The sequence below is a fragment of the Theropithecus gelada genome, chromosome 4, assembly GCF_003255815.1.
Source record: "Theropithecus gelada isolate Dixy chromosome 4, Tgel_1.0, whole genome shotgun sequence".
In the NCBI taxonomy this organism is placed as follows: domain Eukaryota; kingdom Metazoa; phylum Chordata; class Mammalia; order Primates; family Cercopithecidae; genus Theropithecus; species Theropithecus gelada.
The window spans coordinates 116,306,871-116,320,790 of record NC_037671.1 but is presented as its reverse complement, the minus strand read 5'-3'; the positions used below and the strand labels follow the sequence as shown (position 1 = coordinate 116,320,790).

Sequence of the window (13,920 nt, the reverse complement as noted above, 5' to 3'; positions counted from 1 at the left end):
CCCTGTCCTCAGGGAGCTCACACAGCTGCTGAGGGAAGCAAGGTGACAGCACAGCCCACCCTCCTGCTGTGGTGGAAAAGGAGGTGATGCTCCAGAGTTGGGGAGGGGAGGGTCTCTGGGCTGGCATTGGAGGTGGTTTTGATGGATTTCCAGCAGACGAGGGAAAGGAAAGGAAAAGTGATTATAAAAAGAGGAAACACTAAGGAGAAAGGTCTGAAAACACAGTGACACCTGCAATTTCAAGGCTAGTGAGAAATCCGCAGTGCGCAGAGCAGCAGCAAATGTAATGAGGAATAGGAGTCAGGAGGGAGAAGGGAGAGGAGGATGGGAGAGCACAGGCACACCAGCACCCCCAAGAGGAGCGCCCCATGAGGGGGTCATTTTAACATAAACATGTACACTGGGATGACTGAAACTGAACTCAAGAACTAGTTTCTTCAGATCACTGTTTCTGATCTCATTCCAGATCCCCGTTTCTTTTACAGCTCTTACCTCCTGCACTTGGCTCCAGGGTGCTGTCCATGTCCATCAAGAAGTCCCCAAGCCATCTTGTGCAGTCTCCCATTGAGATGTAATGGAAGGACATGGTCACATCCTTGTCATTCTCCCACTTTTCTTTCATCTTTCTTGCTCCAGGATGAACCATTTTCCACATTCTGTTCTCTGAGTCAAAGAGCAGGAAGACCTGTCCATTGAAACTGAACTGCCAAGATCCACTGCTGTGTCCTTCGGCTTTCTGCTCACAAGACATCCGGGCCTGCAGGGTGAGGGGTTCTGCCCACATCAGAGAGAGATCAGCTCTGGTCTTGACAAATTTTATACCCACATCCTGTTCCCCTTACAATTTCCTGGCCTTACTTTCTCTGCCACATCTTGGCCTTGCCTCTATACCTCTTGAGGGGTGAGATGACCCTCCTTTTTTTTTTTTTTTTTTTTTTGAGACGGGGTCTCGTTCTGTCACCCAGGCTGGATGGAGTGCAGTGGCACAATCTTGGCTCACTGCAAGCTCCGCCTCCCGGGTTCACACCATTCTCCTGCCTCAGCCTCCCAAGTAGCTGGGACTACAGGCGCCCACCACCACGCCTGGCTAATTTTTTTGTATTTTTAGTACAGATGGGTTTTCACTGTGTTAACCAGGATGGTCTCGATCTCCTGACCTTGTGATCTGCCTGCCTTGGCCTCCCAAAATGCTGAGATCACAGGCTTGAGCCACCGCGCCCGGCCTTTTTTTTTTTTTTTTTTCCGAGATAAAGTCTCACTCTGTTGCCCAGGTTGGAGTGCAGTGGCACCACCTCAGCCTTCTGCAGTCTCTGCCTCCTGGGTTCAAGGGATCCTCCTGCCTCAGTCTCCCAAGTAGTTGGGATTACAGGTGTGCATCACCACACCCAGCAAATTTTTGCATTTTTAGTAGAGACAGTGTTTCACCATGTTGGTCAGGCTGGTCTCGAATTCCTGACCTTGTGATCGGCCCACCTCGGCCTCCCGAAGTGCTGGGATTGTAGTCATGAGCCACCGCGCCCAGCCCCTGTTTGTATTTTTACCTGAAAACTATAAATGCCTCTAACCTACCACTGTATCTGCTTCCTCCTGTCCTGGGCCATCTGAAACTTACCCCTGGGTGTGTAATTCTCCAGCTGAATGTCAAGCAGTTGCTCTGTGAGCATGTCCACCACCTGTCTCAGTACTGGGTTCTGTGCTTTCCAGGCCTTTGTGACATTTAGTTTCTTCCCCAGGGTACTGACGGATGTGACTGTCTTGTTGCTACAGTCATAGTGAAGAAAAGTCTTTTTATCCACCTGGCCTTGAACCGCACACCACTGTGGTCCAGGTCTGAACTTAGGGATGATGGTGATGTCATAGCAAAGAGAGTGAGGGTCTGTGGAGAAAGGCAGGTGAGGGGTGGGTGGGGAGACAAAGACCCCTAGTTAGCCCCTCCTCCACACTGTGACAATAAGAGGACACCTCTGGCAGGCTGGGCTGGCCCAGGAAGGAGTTCCCCCTCCAGAACTGTGGTGTCCACAAGATTAAGGCGAGTGCTTGCCCCTCGCATGAGGACAAGGAAGAGGAGGAGGAGGAGGAGGAGGAGGAGGAGGAGGAGGAGGAGGAGGAGGAGGAGGAGGTCTCTGCCTGCTGAGAAACCACTTGTCCCCAAACATGTCCCACTGCCCCTCTGCCCACATTGGTCAAGACATGACCTTGCTAAAGGGGTGCCAGGACTGCTAGAGGAGGAAGGGCCTGGTTGGCAGAGGATCTTCAGCAGCAGCCCATGTGGACTGTGGGAGGTGGGAGAGGGTGTGGGGGCTGCCCCTGAGTGTGCTGGTGCATGGTAGGATGGACTGAGGATGGAACCAGTTGGATAAAGAAGAATTAATTATCATGGTCACAAGATTTAACATGTTGGCAAAGCCCCTGGTGATGGCATGCATCTGCTATGAGGATTCCTCCCTGAAACCCTGGACAAAGGGATGGTCCACGCAGCAAGAAATAGAAAATCTGAATATCTAAGGCAGGTAGTAGAGGGAGGGATCATGGGCTCAGAGAAGTGCCCATGCCAGAGGGGTCTAAGTGTGAAAATCCAGAACAATTTCCATCCACTGTGCTCATGGGAAACCTGGAGGACTCCTGCTTACCCAGCATATAAAGAAGGCCCCATGAGAAGGCATGGAATGAAGCTTAGGGATGCCTATTGCTGAAGACCAGGTTTGGCAGTAGGAGATGCTGTTCCAGAAATGGGCTCCCAGTAGTAATGGGATGAAAAATTCTGAAATTACAGATTCCAGCTGGAGGCTGTCAACTGTCAGGAGCAAGGAGGGTGCAATGATGGAAATGATTAGAGAAGTCACAATGCCAACTGGGAACCTCAGTCATACAAAGTTATGCCCGTGGCTCATAGAACAAAGGGGTCCAAGGTCCAAAAGAAATGGAAACCCAACCTGGATACTGCTGGATTTAAATAATTACAAGAAACAGATAAAACAAATGATGGATGACCAGGAGGCTGAAAGTAGCCAGTCCATCAAGAACAAGGTGGCTTTGCCCAATTTGCAGAATGAAGCCACTTCTCAGACCCTGAACCCATGACTAGAAGAAGACACCAGTTTCTAGTGAGGAAGGACTCTTTAACCCGGCAGCAAGTACAATGAGTCCTTGTGACCTTCTCCAAAGATATTTATGGCAACCAAGAAACTGCACAAGCAGTTGGCCACGATCTCCCGGACACAACATGGCTGCACCCCCTCACCCTCAGATCACACCATCAGGGAAGGTCCCTGATGGTCCCCATGGACCATAGATGCCACTCAGCAGCAAAGGAGGGGAGAGTAAGCCCCTAACTATGGGACCCCCACTCCCATCACATCCACACCACCCAGAAGCCACAGGTAAGGTAGGACCGCTCTCCAACTGGCCCCCGAGACATCACTTGGAGATGACACCATAGGGGATGGGGCACTATTCACTGGGACACTGTAATCCCCTCATCTGGGATCAGCAACCTAGGACAGGGTCCAAATCTGGTCCCCCCTCATTTGCAGGTTGCCATTGCCTGCTGTTGCTCTACAAAGGGACAGGACTGGACACAGAGACGGAGAACCCAAGGCCTGCAAAGATCACAGGGCATCCTTCCTCCCTTTCTAAAAAGGCTTTGCTGACCCGTGTCTACACAGTGACTGTTCTCTATGACGCTGACTCCCCAGTAGGAAGAACAGGCGAGTCCGGGCCCCAAGGGCAGAAGTGGGCACCTCTACTCACCAGAGTTCCCAGGGTCTCCTGGAGGGAATGGTGCTTCCCATCTCCTCCTGCACAGGTTCTGAGGGGAGGGGGTGTGTTTGCTGGGGTGTGTCCTCAGGCAAGAGGCAGAAGGTGCCGCATGGTGTAGGAAGTGCTGAGGGCCCCTTCATGGATGGGAGACCTCTAGGGTGACCAGCTGGGCTGAAGTGGGGAGTAAGAGGATGTGACCTGGGTGGTGGCAGTGGATGGTGAGGGGAGGGGTGGGGGTGTCTGCTGAGCTCCTGGGTGTAGGTGAATGTATGCAGGAAAGTGCAGGGAAACATTCAAGGGCAGGGAGCCCTGGGGGTGCTGGAGGGTTCCTGTGGTGGAGAGCGGGTGAGAGCAGAGCAGGCCTGTGTCCCTGTGGAACGCTGCTTCACCCCTGTCCTGTCCCCAGCTCCGGTTCCCGGGGCTCTGATTTTTCCTTCCCGAAGGCGGCGGGGCTGCCAGGCTGCACCAGGGATCCCCGCCCCACCTCGCTCTCTGCAGCCCTCTGGCCCCTCCACCCTCCTGTCAGCCTCCTTTCCTCCCCGCTCCTTTTCGCCTCTCCCCTGGCAAGAAGCAGCCTCGGGGAGTGGACCGGGCAGGAAGGAGCCGCCGACCGGAACTGAACTGGGGCGCAGTTCGGGGAGATCTCACCCGTGCTTCCAGAAGCCTCCCCTCCTCTGAAACCTGCTGCCCCCCAGGTTTGGCCCCCGCCCCGCTTAGGCTCCATCCACTAACTCACCGCCTCGCCCAGTCTGGGACCAGCGCGGCAGCAGGAGCAGAAGCGGGAGGCACAGAAGGACCTTGGTAGCGGCGGCAGCTGCCATTGGGGAACCAGAGCACTGGGGACGAGAGACTTGATGGAAGGGGAGCCTGGAAGATGAATCACCTCAAGGTTGAAAAGTCGGCTTATATATGGGGGCGCTCCATCCACGTTTCCCGCCGTTACACAGGTTAGAAATACGGTTGTCTGCCCTGCCGGTGTCCCTCCCCTTTCCGGGTGTCCCTCCCCTTTGCCCCAGCCCCCTTCGGGTTGGTGTCTGAGTGTCGGCCCGGCCCCTGCCAGGACACGGTTCCTTCCACGACAGATTCATTTAATCATGACAGCATTTTTTATTGAAGGTGAAGAAACTTGCAGAGGAATATTCAGCGGGGGCGGCGTCTACCTGTCCCCGCCTGGGCCCGCGACACTCTCCCTCCCCCTGCTTGCGCCGCGGGGTCTTTGGCTCACCATGCTCTGGGGGCAGCCACAGGCCTGATGGCGTCCCTTCCACTACTTCCCCAGTTCCCAGTGGACGTGATTATAGTCCGGGCTAGGTTTTCTTATTTGTTTATTTATTTAGAGACGGAGTTTCGCTCTTGTTGCCCAGGCTGGAGTGCAGTGGCCTGATCTCGAATCACCGCAACCGCTGCCTCCCCGATTCAAGGGATTCTCTGGCCTCAGCTTCCGGAGTAGATGGGATTACAGGCGCCCTCCACCACGCCTGGCGAATTTTTGGTAGAGATGGGGTTTCACTGTGTTGGCCAGGCTGGTCTCAAACTCCTGACCTCAGGTGATCCACTGAGCCTCCCAAAGTGCTGGGATTACAGGCGTGAGCCACCGCGCCTGGCCCGGGCTAGGTTTTATTACAGGAACAGCAGGCAGCGTTTCAGAGGTTTAAAACAACATATTGTACACTAAACAATTGGTCAAGATGGTAAATTTTATCTTCTATGTTTTTACCAAAATTAAACAGCTTTAAAAATTATCTTAAATATTTATGTCTTGCTCCTGCTCTGCCCAATGCAGACTGGTCAAGAGTCTGCTCATTAAAATTGAGGACAACATTGAGGACCTCGTCCCTAAAATCTCAACCTGTGACACACTTGCTGATTTAGAAAGCTCCTCAGAGAGATGGGCCCTGAGCTCCCAGTTCAGCAGCTTCCCTGGCCCAGGTCCAGGGATGGTGCAGCGGGCTCAGCAGAGCAGGTTCTAGAGAAAGTTCCTGGTGGTTCCCCACTGTCAGCGCATTCTGCTGGCCTGTTCCCCCGGGGCAAAGGGCCAGCCACCTTTAAAGCTGGACACAAATACCCCCTCCCACGTGTGTCCCCCATCTCCCCACAATACAGAACACCCTCCTGCTCCCTGTGACCTGGATCCACAGTGAGTGCATCCGGATCTCCCCATGTGAGAATTGCTCACACAATTTATGTGTGTGAGCATGTGTGTGACAGAGTCATGCTCTGTCACCAGTCTGGAGTGCAGTGGCACGATCATAATTCACTGAATCCTCAACCTCCTGGGCTCAAGGCTTCCTCCCCACTCAGTATTGGAGAGTGTGGGGTGAGGTAGTCTGAGCCACTTGCTGCACCGTCCTCTAGTTACTGTTTCCTATGCCCCGGCAGATGCCTCAGTAGTATTCACTCCTGAATTTACCATGCCCTGTGTTAGACTGGTCTGTGGGCCAAGTGGGTCTTGACTGTAGTGCAACTGGGGCGAGTCATTCTGCCAGGATTAGGAACTGTGTTACTCGGGAAACTTTTCTCATCACCCACCCCAATCCTGTCCCAGATGGGAGGAGCAGTGAGTGCTGTGTCCAGGCTCCCTGCCTTTCCAGTGCTCCCAGCATCACACTCAGCTCCTTCCCAGATGGTGTGGGGTCTGAGCTCTCCATGTTCACCATGTTCCCACCATTGGCTCCCCATCTTCACTGCCCTCCCAGCATCATCCCAGCCCCTCTGGGGTCACTGGCTGACCAGGTGGAAGTTGGGTGAAGAGGCAGAGATCAGGGCAAGACCCCTGGTCCAGTCTGACTAGGTTTCTCTCTGAAACGTGACTACATTCCACATCCTGCTCCTCTGGCAACCTCAGTTAGGATCATCTGTAGGGCAGTGTAGAATCTGGGCCGGTGATGACCAATTCCTGCCACCATGGCTTTTCAAGTATATTGATTTTTCCTAAAACGGATAAACAGACTAGCAATAAGTTATGGAAATGCGGCTTTCCTTACTAACAATGGAGATGTGTTTATGTATTAATTCTGGTTTTTAAAACAAATATAAGTCCATAGGCACTCTATTGAACGCAGACTCAATCTCAAAATAACACACGTTGAAGATCTTCCAATACCCGCACATACAGATTATTTTCCTTTTTATCTCTGCACTACATTACATAGAATGACTGTATCACATCAAATGTAACCAGTGTCCATACTATGTATGAAGATCCAGATGGTCTCCAGTCCGTTACTTACAGAAACGAAATGCTGCAGAAACTGTGCTTGTATGAATCTCAATTTAATTGTGTAGAACAGATTTCCAGATACAGAATTGCTGTGCAAAGTAATGCGCCTTTAAAGCATCTCATGTCACGGGATGGCAATGCTGGCGACACTCTTGTCTGTAATTGTGAAGGCCCAGCTTGGGCAGAGGAGGGTGAAACATCCACTGTAGAAGGAGGGGAAACTGGTACAGGCTTCCTGAGGGACAGTGTGACAGTGTTCATCGAGACTCAAAAATATCCAAGTCTGAATTCAGAATATGTATTTATATTCGTTTGAAATGGCGTAAAGACTCCCTGGAAAGATGAGAAGAATCCCAGGCCTGTGGCCAATGAGAGTGGACGCGGGCAGGGGCGAGGAGCCTTTCACACATGACTTTTCATGGTTTCGATTCTGAAACACGTGAAAATGTGGAGGCGAAGTACTAAGGAAGAGTGGGGCCGGGAGTCCCAGCCACGGCCACAGGGTGGGTTCGCCCGATCTGTTGGGGGCCACAAGGGTCTGGGGACACGGAACCCGGGCCGCGGCGTGAGGTTCTGCTGCAGTGAGGAGGCACTGGTTCTAGATATTTACCCAACGGTGTTGTCACAGGGAGTATATTATAGGTGATTTCTGATTTCAACCACAGGTGACTTTCGGGGAAAGTTCGCACAGGGAGTTTCAGTTTCGACTCTGTTGCGTCCTCTCCGGGTTCTGCGCGCTCCTCCCCGGACGCCCGCTCCGCCCGAGCTCCGGACCCGGGTCCCGCCCGGTGGAGACCGCCGAGAGGGTGCCACGCTGCGGGTCGATGCTCCCGGGCTTCCGAACAAAACGGCTTTTGGAAGACCTGGGAGGACTCGCGGTCGCGGCAAGTGGCAGGAGGAGACAGGAAACGCGGGGCCTGGTGGGGTGAAGAGCACGAGGTTCCTCCTTCATCCTCGTGGCGACTTTGCCACCGGATCAGTGTGGAGACGTCCCCGTCCCCGTCCCCGTCCCGCTCGGATCTCTGGGGATCCGACAGTGTGGCCCACGCGAGGACCCCATCCTCCTTGCCTTGGGGCTGCTGCGGGGGGCCGCCTGTGGCGCACTAGACCCTGAGTGCCCAGAGTCCAACAGGAGCTTCCCGTTGTCGCCTCCCCGACCCCGCCGCTCATGGTCCAGGGCCCCTGGTTTCTCCACTGGGCTGGGGGCCCGGAGCAAAGACGTCGTGAGGCAGAGAAAACCTTGGGATGGTTAGAAATGAAGAATGGGAGAACCAGAGAAAGGATGAGGAAGGAAACAGGTAGGGCCAGAGAACAAAGAGAAACCTCCGCCAGGAAAATGGGAGGAGGATGACACACACAGACCCTACACTACACCAACTCTCCGTCTCCTGCTGCCTGCTCTGTAAGGAACGCAGGCCCCACCCATCCACCCTCACTGTGTTTAGGGTCATCCATTCCAGCGGGGTGAGGAGTCCCCTTGTGGGTGCTGTTGGTATTGCCCTGAGGGCTGTGGACACTGAGCACCTCTTCCTGGGTTCACTGCCATTTGCATTCTTCTTCTGATGCCAGTGGGCAATGGGTGGTCCCCAAACTCTGATGAGACCTCGACCCCAGCAGGTGTCGGGCTCTTGACACCGCCTGGAGAAATAAATTCCAGGACCAGTAGGAAAATAGAGAAAGGGCGGAGAGTTCTTTCTAAAAGGAAAAGTACACAGTCACAACAAATGTAACCAGTGTCTGTGTCTGAAGATCCAGATGGTCTCCAGTCAGTTACTTTCACGGAACCAAATGCTGCAGAAACTGTGCTTGTATGAATCTCAATTTAACTGTGTGGAATAGATATCCAGAATCTATTCTACATATTCTTAATTCATTCTTAATACATATTCTTAATTCAGACTTGGATATTTTTGACTCTTGATGAACTCTGTCACACTGTGCCTCAGGAAGCCTGTACCAGTTTCCCCTCCTTCTACAGGAGTGCAGAGGCAGGTGCAAGGGGGTTTGGGGCTGCCACCTTTCTGGGTTTCTTTAACCAAGGGATGGAATATTCATGAAAATTCCTGAAAGAAGGTGGAGATTGCTCAGAACTGTGGCGCCACCCAGTTTTACACCAAATATGGGTGTTCTCAGAATTGTCAGGACGCTGATGGGTGTGTGTTTAGTATGTTAATGAGTGTATAATAGGGTCCTAGGTGAAACCGAGGTCAAACCCAGGGTCATGTTGGGTCCACTCATTCTTAGCCAGTTTGGTCCATACTCTGTCTTTTAGGGTCTTAGTAGCGCACAGCCTCTGCAGATATTTCAACAGATTCCTTTTGCTAGTCAACCTGAAACTGCTGCCTAAAATTTTCTCTTTTGTGGCCACCCTGTATTACACCTGTCTCACTTTGGAGAAACGTCTTTTCAAATTCTTTGTGTATATTTAATTGTGTTATTTTGCTTTATAATGTTGGGTTGCAAGAGTTCTTTATATATTCAGTTTACCACTCCCTTATTAGATACATGATTTTCAAATGCTTTCTGTCATTCTGTAAGTTTTTAACCTTCCTAATGGAGTCCCTTTTGAAGCACAAAAGTTTACATTTGCATGAAATGAAATTAAACTACTTTTTATTTTGCCATTTGTGCTATTGGCGTACAGTACTTAAGAAGCATTTGTAAAATCCGGGGTCACAGAAATTTACTGCTCTGTTTTCTTCTGAGACTTTCATAGTTTCATGTCTTAGGTGGACATCTGCCATTCATCTAGAGCTAGTTTTTGTGTGTGCTGTAAGGAAGGGGTCTGCCTCATTCTTCCGCATGTGCCATCCAGTTGTCCCAGCACCATTCACTGTAGTGTAGGATGCACCTGCACAACCTCCTGTCCCTCCCTCCTGCACTTGGGGTCAGAATTGCATCCTGCTGAATGGTTCTCCCAGGGTTTCTCCCAATGAAATCCCCTCACGTGAATCCCATGTAGGCACCTGCTTCTCAGAGGACCTGGACTAAGGAGCGGATTCACCAGAGGAAATGGTATTTCCTGAGATGAAACATTCTAGGAATACTGACACTCAGCAGACCCTTTAATTCATCAAAGTGAAAAATCGCATTCTTTGGTCATTTGGGTCCCACAATTCTCCATCAATTTAGTTTATTGGGGGTTAAATTTTGTTATTTCTGCTGCAGTTGTTGTTGTTTTCTTTGAGACAGGCTCTCATACTGTCACCCAGGCTCAAGAGATCCTCCTACCTTAGCCTCCTGAGGAGCTGGTACTACAGTCACATGCTACTACACTTGGTTAATTTTTAAAATAATGCACAGAGACAGGGTCTCACCATGTTGCTTGCTGTGGCTGACCTCCAACTCCTAGCCTCAAGTGATCCTCCAACATTGGCCTCCCAAAGTTCTGGGATTACAGGAATGAGCCACCACTCCTAGCCCAAAAAGTTATTGCTTTTTAGTTTTTACTTTTCACATGGTTGTATGACATTATGTAGATTAAAATTCCAAATAAGTAATTTGGGGAATGCCATATAATAAAATGCTTTATTCAGCCACAGCTTCCTAGAAGTAGATGTGGCATTAAAATGTGCATTCCTCAAATCTTGAAGATGTTTCAAATCTTTAGAGTGATTCCGACCTCTCGTTTTGGTTGACACAATAATCCATAAAAACAAGTAAAGCACCCACTCCAATCTGAAAGCTGTAAGGAGGTGAAAGCATTGATAAGCCAAAGTGACACCCTCTTTTGTAGACATGATCCTGCCTAAATTTCTATGCCTCACAAAAGAGGGCCCTGAACTCCCCGCTTCTCCAGTGCTCCATGCAGTCCTTGAAGCACTCTCTGGCTGTCTCTGCAAGTGGCTGAACAGCTCCTGCTGGTCTCTGTGGGGCTGTGGAGGGTACAGGTCCCCTAGGCCCAGGGGCTGTCATGCTCACCAGGTCCCACCAAGGGTGCACCCCACCATGGGTGGTGGAGGAGACCGGGTGTAGCTGCTCCTGCCCCTACCCCTCTCCTGACCTGCGAATCTTATTAGGGGGAAGGAGTAGGGACGAGTGGAGCCATGGAGGTTGGTGCTGGAAAGAATAGAAATGAAGACCTTTGTTCAATCCTCCAAATTACACAGATTCCTTTCTGAGTTCTAGCAGCCCTTTGGTAGTCTTATGATTGGATTCCTCTGATGCATCTTAAACCGTATATCGTATGGCAGGCACTGTGCTAGGTGCTGGGTTTACACGTGGGTGATGGATGTGTCCAGTCCTTCAGGAACTTAGAATCCAGGGACAGAAACAAACATCCATGTGGCTGCTGCTGCTGATGTGATGTCCTTGAGGTGGTTGGGGTTATGAGAGGGCAGAAGAGGGGGTGACTCTTTCTGCCTGGGGAGTTGCATGGAGGCTTGTTGGGAGGTGGCATTTCACATTATTCTTGTAGGAATTGGAAGAATACAGCATGGCCAGGTGGGAGGAGAAGACAGGGCACCCGACAGAGGGACAAGCATGAGGAGGAGGCCTGGGAGTGGAAATATCATAGAACCTTGGGGAGCTGTGAGAAGTCTGCAGTAATGAACCCTCAGTTACTGGGTAGACTCTTTCCACAGGGAGGAGGGAATGTCTAGAGGGAAGATAGGGAAGGAGGGGTGGGCAGGAACCTGTCCTGGGGTCCCTGTCTCCCGTCACTGCAAAGCAACCAGGAAATCAATTCACCATTCATACATATACATATATCATATGCTCCCACATACATACATACACACACACATACACAAGTTCATGCACAAATACAGACACACACACACACACGCACGTGCACACACAGATATACATAAACACACGGGAGAAACTGGGTGTCATCTTGAGAGTTGTTGTATCTGTCCCTTCCCGCGCACTCATCTGTCACCTCGGGGGCTGTCTCCCAGCTCATGGAGGATTTCTGAAGCCATCAAGCCGTATGTCACTGTGTGATGTCACTGTGTGATCTGAAAGACTCAGACACCTCCTCACTCTGACCTTTCTTCCTGGTATCCTTGGTTCTCGGATGAAGCAGAGTCCTGTGGGTTTTCGCTGTAGTAGAAGAGAAACCTCTCCCCTGGGGCAGAACTGCTGGGCCACCAGAGAGCACCCCTCTGCTCTTTGCCCTCAGGGAATCTTGATCTGCAGGATGGGAGGAACTGACCCAACCCTCTAAAATAAACTCTTTATTGACCCCTCATCCACCATGATGTCACAATTGTGGGCCAAGGAACTCTGGGCTTTTTGAAATATTTGCAAGATTAGCGGTGCCATCTACTGGACACCACAAGAAGCACTGGTCCAAAGTATTTTATAATTTCAACATTAGACTATGCACCATTGCTTTAGATGACATTGTAATTTTACGATCTGTGATTCCAACAGTTGCTGTGATTAAAAAAAAAAAACAAAACAAGAACCCCTGCAAAAATAGGTATGAAATAGGAAATGAGGGTGGCTGTGTCCAATCTGCTTCCAAGATTTGAGAAGTTGTTCATGCCCAGTAGGTACTCATGTCCATTAGTAAACATTTGTGTTTATTTAAGAAAGAAATGCACATACTACTTTTTCAATTTATGCGAAATATTTTCTTAAATGGCAATAAAATTGCTAGGTCATAAATATTTATTGTTTGCTCCTGACTACTTAATGAATACATTATTGGGTATCTCTTTTGTTATAGGGTTGTCTTGAAAATGTTACAAAGGCACCTTCTGGATTTTCCCTGGACCACTCCAGTACATTTGATGGGGTCTGCCTCCTGCGGGAATGCTCACCTTCGTGAAGCCAGGACACACAGGTTACTTTTTGGGGAGTCCTTCCTGTTTAGGCTATTGAGAACGTGGGGACTCCCCTCCTACGCTTCCTCTCCACTACCTTCCTCCCCACCACCTGAATCATCTGTCACCTTCCTACGTCCGATGCAATGCATCTGCTCATTATGTTCACCTGCTGTCCCCACTGGAGCAAGGATTTTGTCTGTTTTCCTGAGAGAAGTGTCCACAGCACAGCTCACTGTTGGTTCTGAGGCTGTACTTACCCTGTGAGTGAATAAATGAGAGGCAGTGATTGGGGCGGGGGCCTCTTTGTTGTCCATTTATTCACTACACTTTAGATGGTAATGTAGGACATGGTGAGACCAGTGTTTCCTGGGCACAATAAATCAGAATATATTGTGACGACAAGAAGTAGAAAGAAATATTAGGTGGAAGAATATGTATTTTCAAGTAGGAGTTGGAAAGAGTGAGAAACCAATCAGGAAAGGGTTAAGTTTGGCTTGCTTGTAGATAACATGTGGAGAAATGCAGCCATTTGCAATGGAGACTGGGTGCTGTTAAATTAGTCTGCAATGCTGAGAACATCTCCACTACCTGCCCTTGTCCTCCTCTCTCCTGAGGCTGAATACAGTTCTTGTGCCTTCAGTGCCAAGGAAGCCACAGTTTCAGGCCAGAGAAGGGCTGGGGTGGACCCCGGAAAAGGAGAGGGTGGGTGCAGAAGGGGATGGCTGGGAGCAATGACTTCCAGAGGATAAACAAAAAATGTCACTTCAAAATGGAACAAAAAAGAAGGATATAAAGAACAAGGTGGAAATCATCTGAAATTCCATTATACACAGTTTAATGTTAGGGTTTTTGTAGAATCATGTGTAATTTTTATAAAGCTATGATCACATACCTTACAATTATTTTAAATTACTAGAGTTTATTTTCGTAGGGCAGGGTTAGAGTTTATAGTGCAGAGTTCTCTCTTGCCTGAGTCAGTTAAACCCATTTTTTTTTTGCCTCATGTCAATTTATTTATTCATTTTTATGTTTTCATTTTACTTTAAGTTCTTGGACACATGTGCAGAATGTGCAGGTTTGTTACATAAGTATACATCTGCCATGGTGGTTTACTGAACTTATCAACCCGACATCTAGGTTTCAAGCCCCACATGCATTAGGTAT

General features: G+C 50.0%; 2 protein-coding genes across 2 annotated transcripts in view; both read right to left on the bottom strand.

Moving 5' to 3' along the window:
- LOC112623571 (UL16-binding protein 3-like) overlaps positions 1 to 13,920 on the bottom strand; it is a 170,391-nt gene that overhangs the window by 72,433 nt on the left and 84,038 nt on the right. The gene's annotated exons all lie outside the window — the stretch shown is intronic.
- LOC112623573 (UL16-binding protein 2-like) lies at positions 458 to 4,699 on the bottom strand. Its single transcript, XM_025384121.1, has 3 exons — positions 4,496 to 4,699; positions 1,613 to 1,876; positions 458 to 774 (listed from the first exon to the last, which is right to left on the bottom strand). Exons 1-3 carry the CDS (start codon positions 4,578 to 4,580, stop codon positions 458 to 460), a joined length of 666 nt encoding a protein of 221 aa, XP_025239906.1. The 5' UTR covers positions 4,581 to 4,699.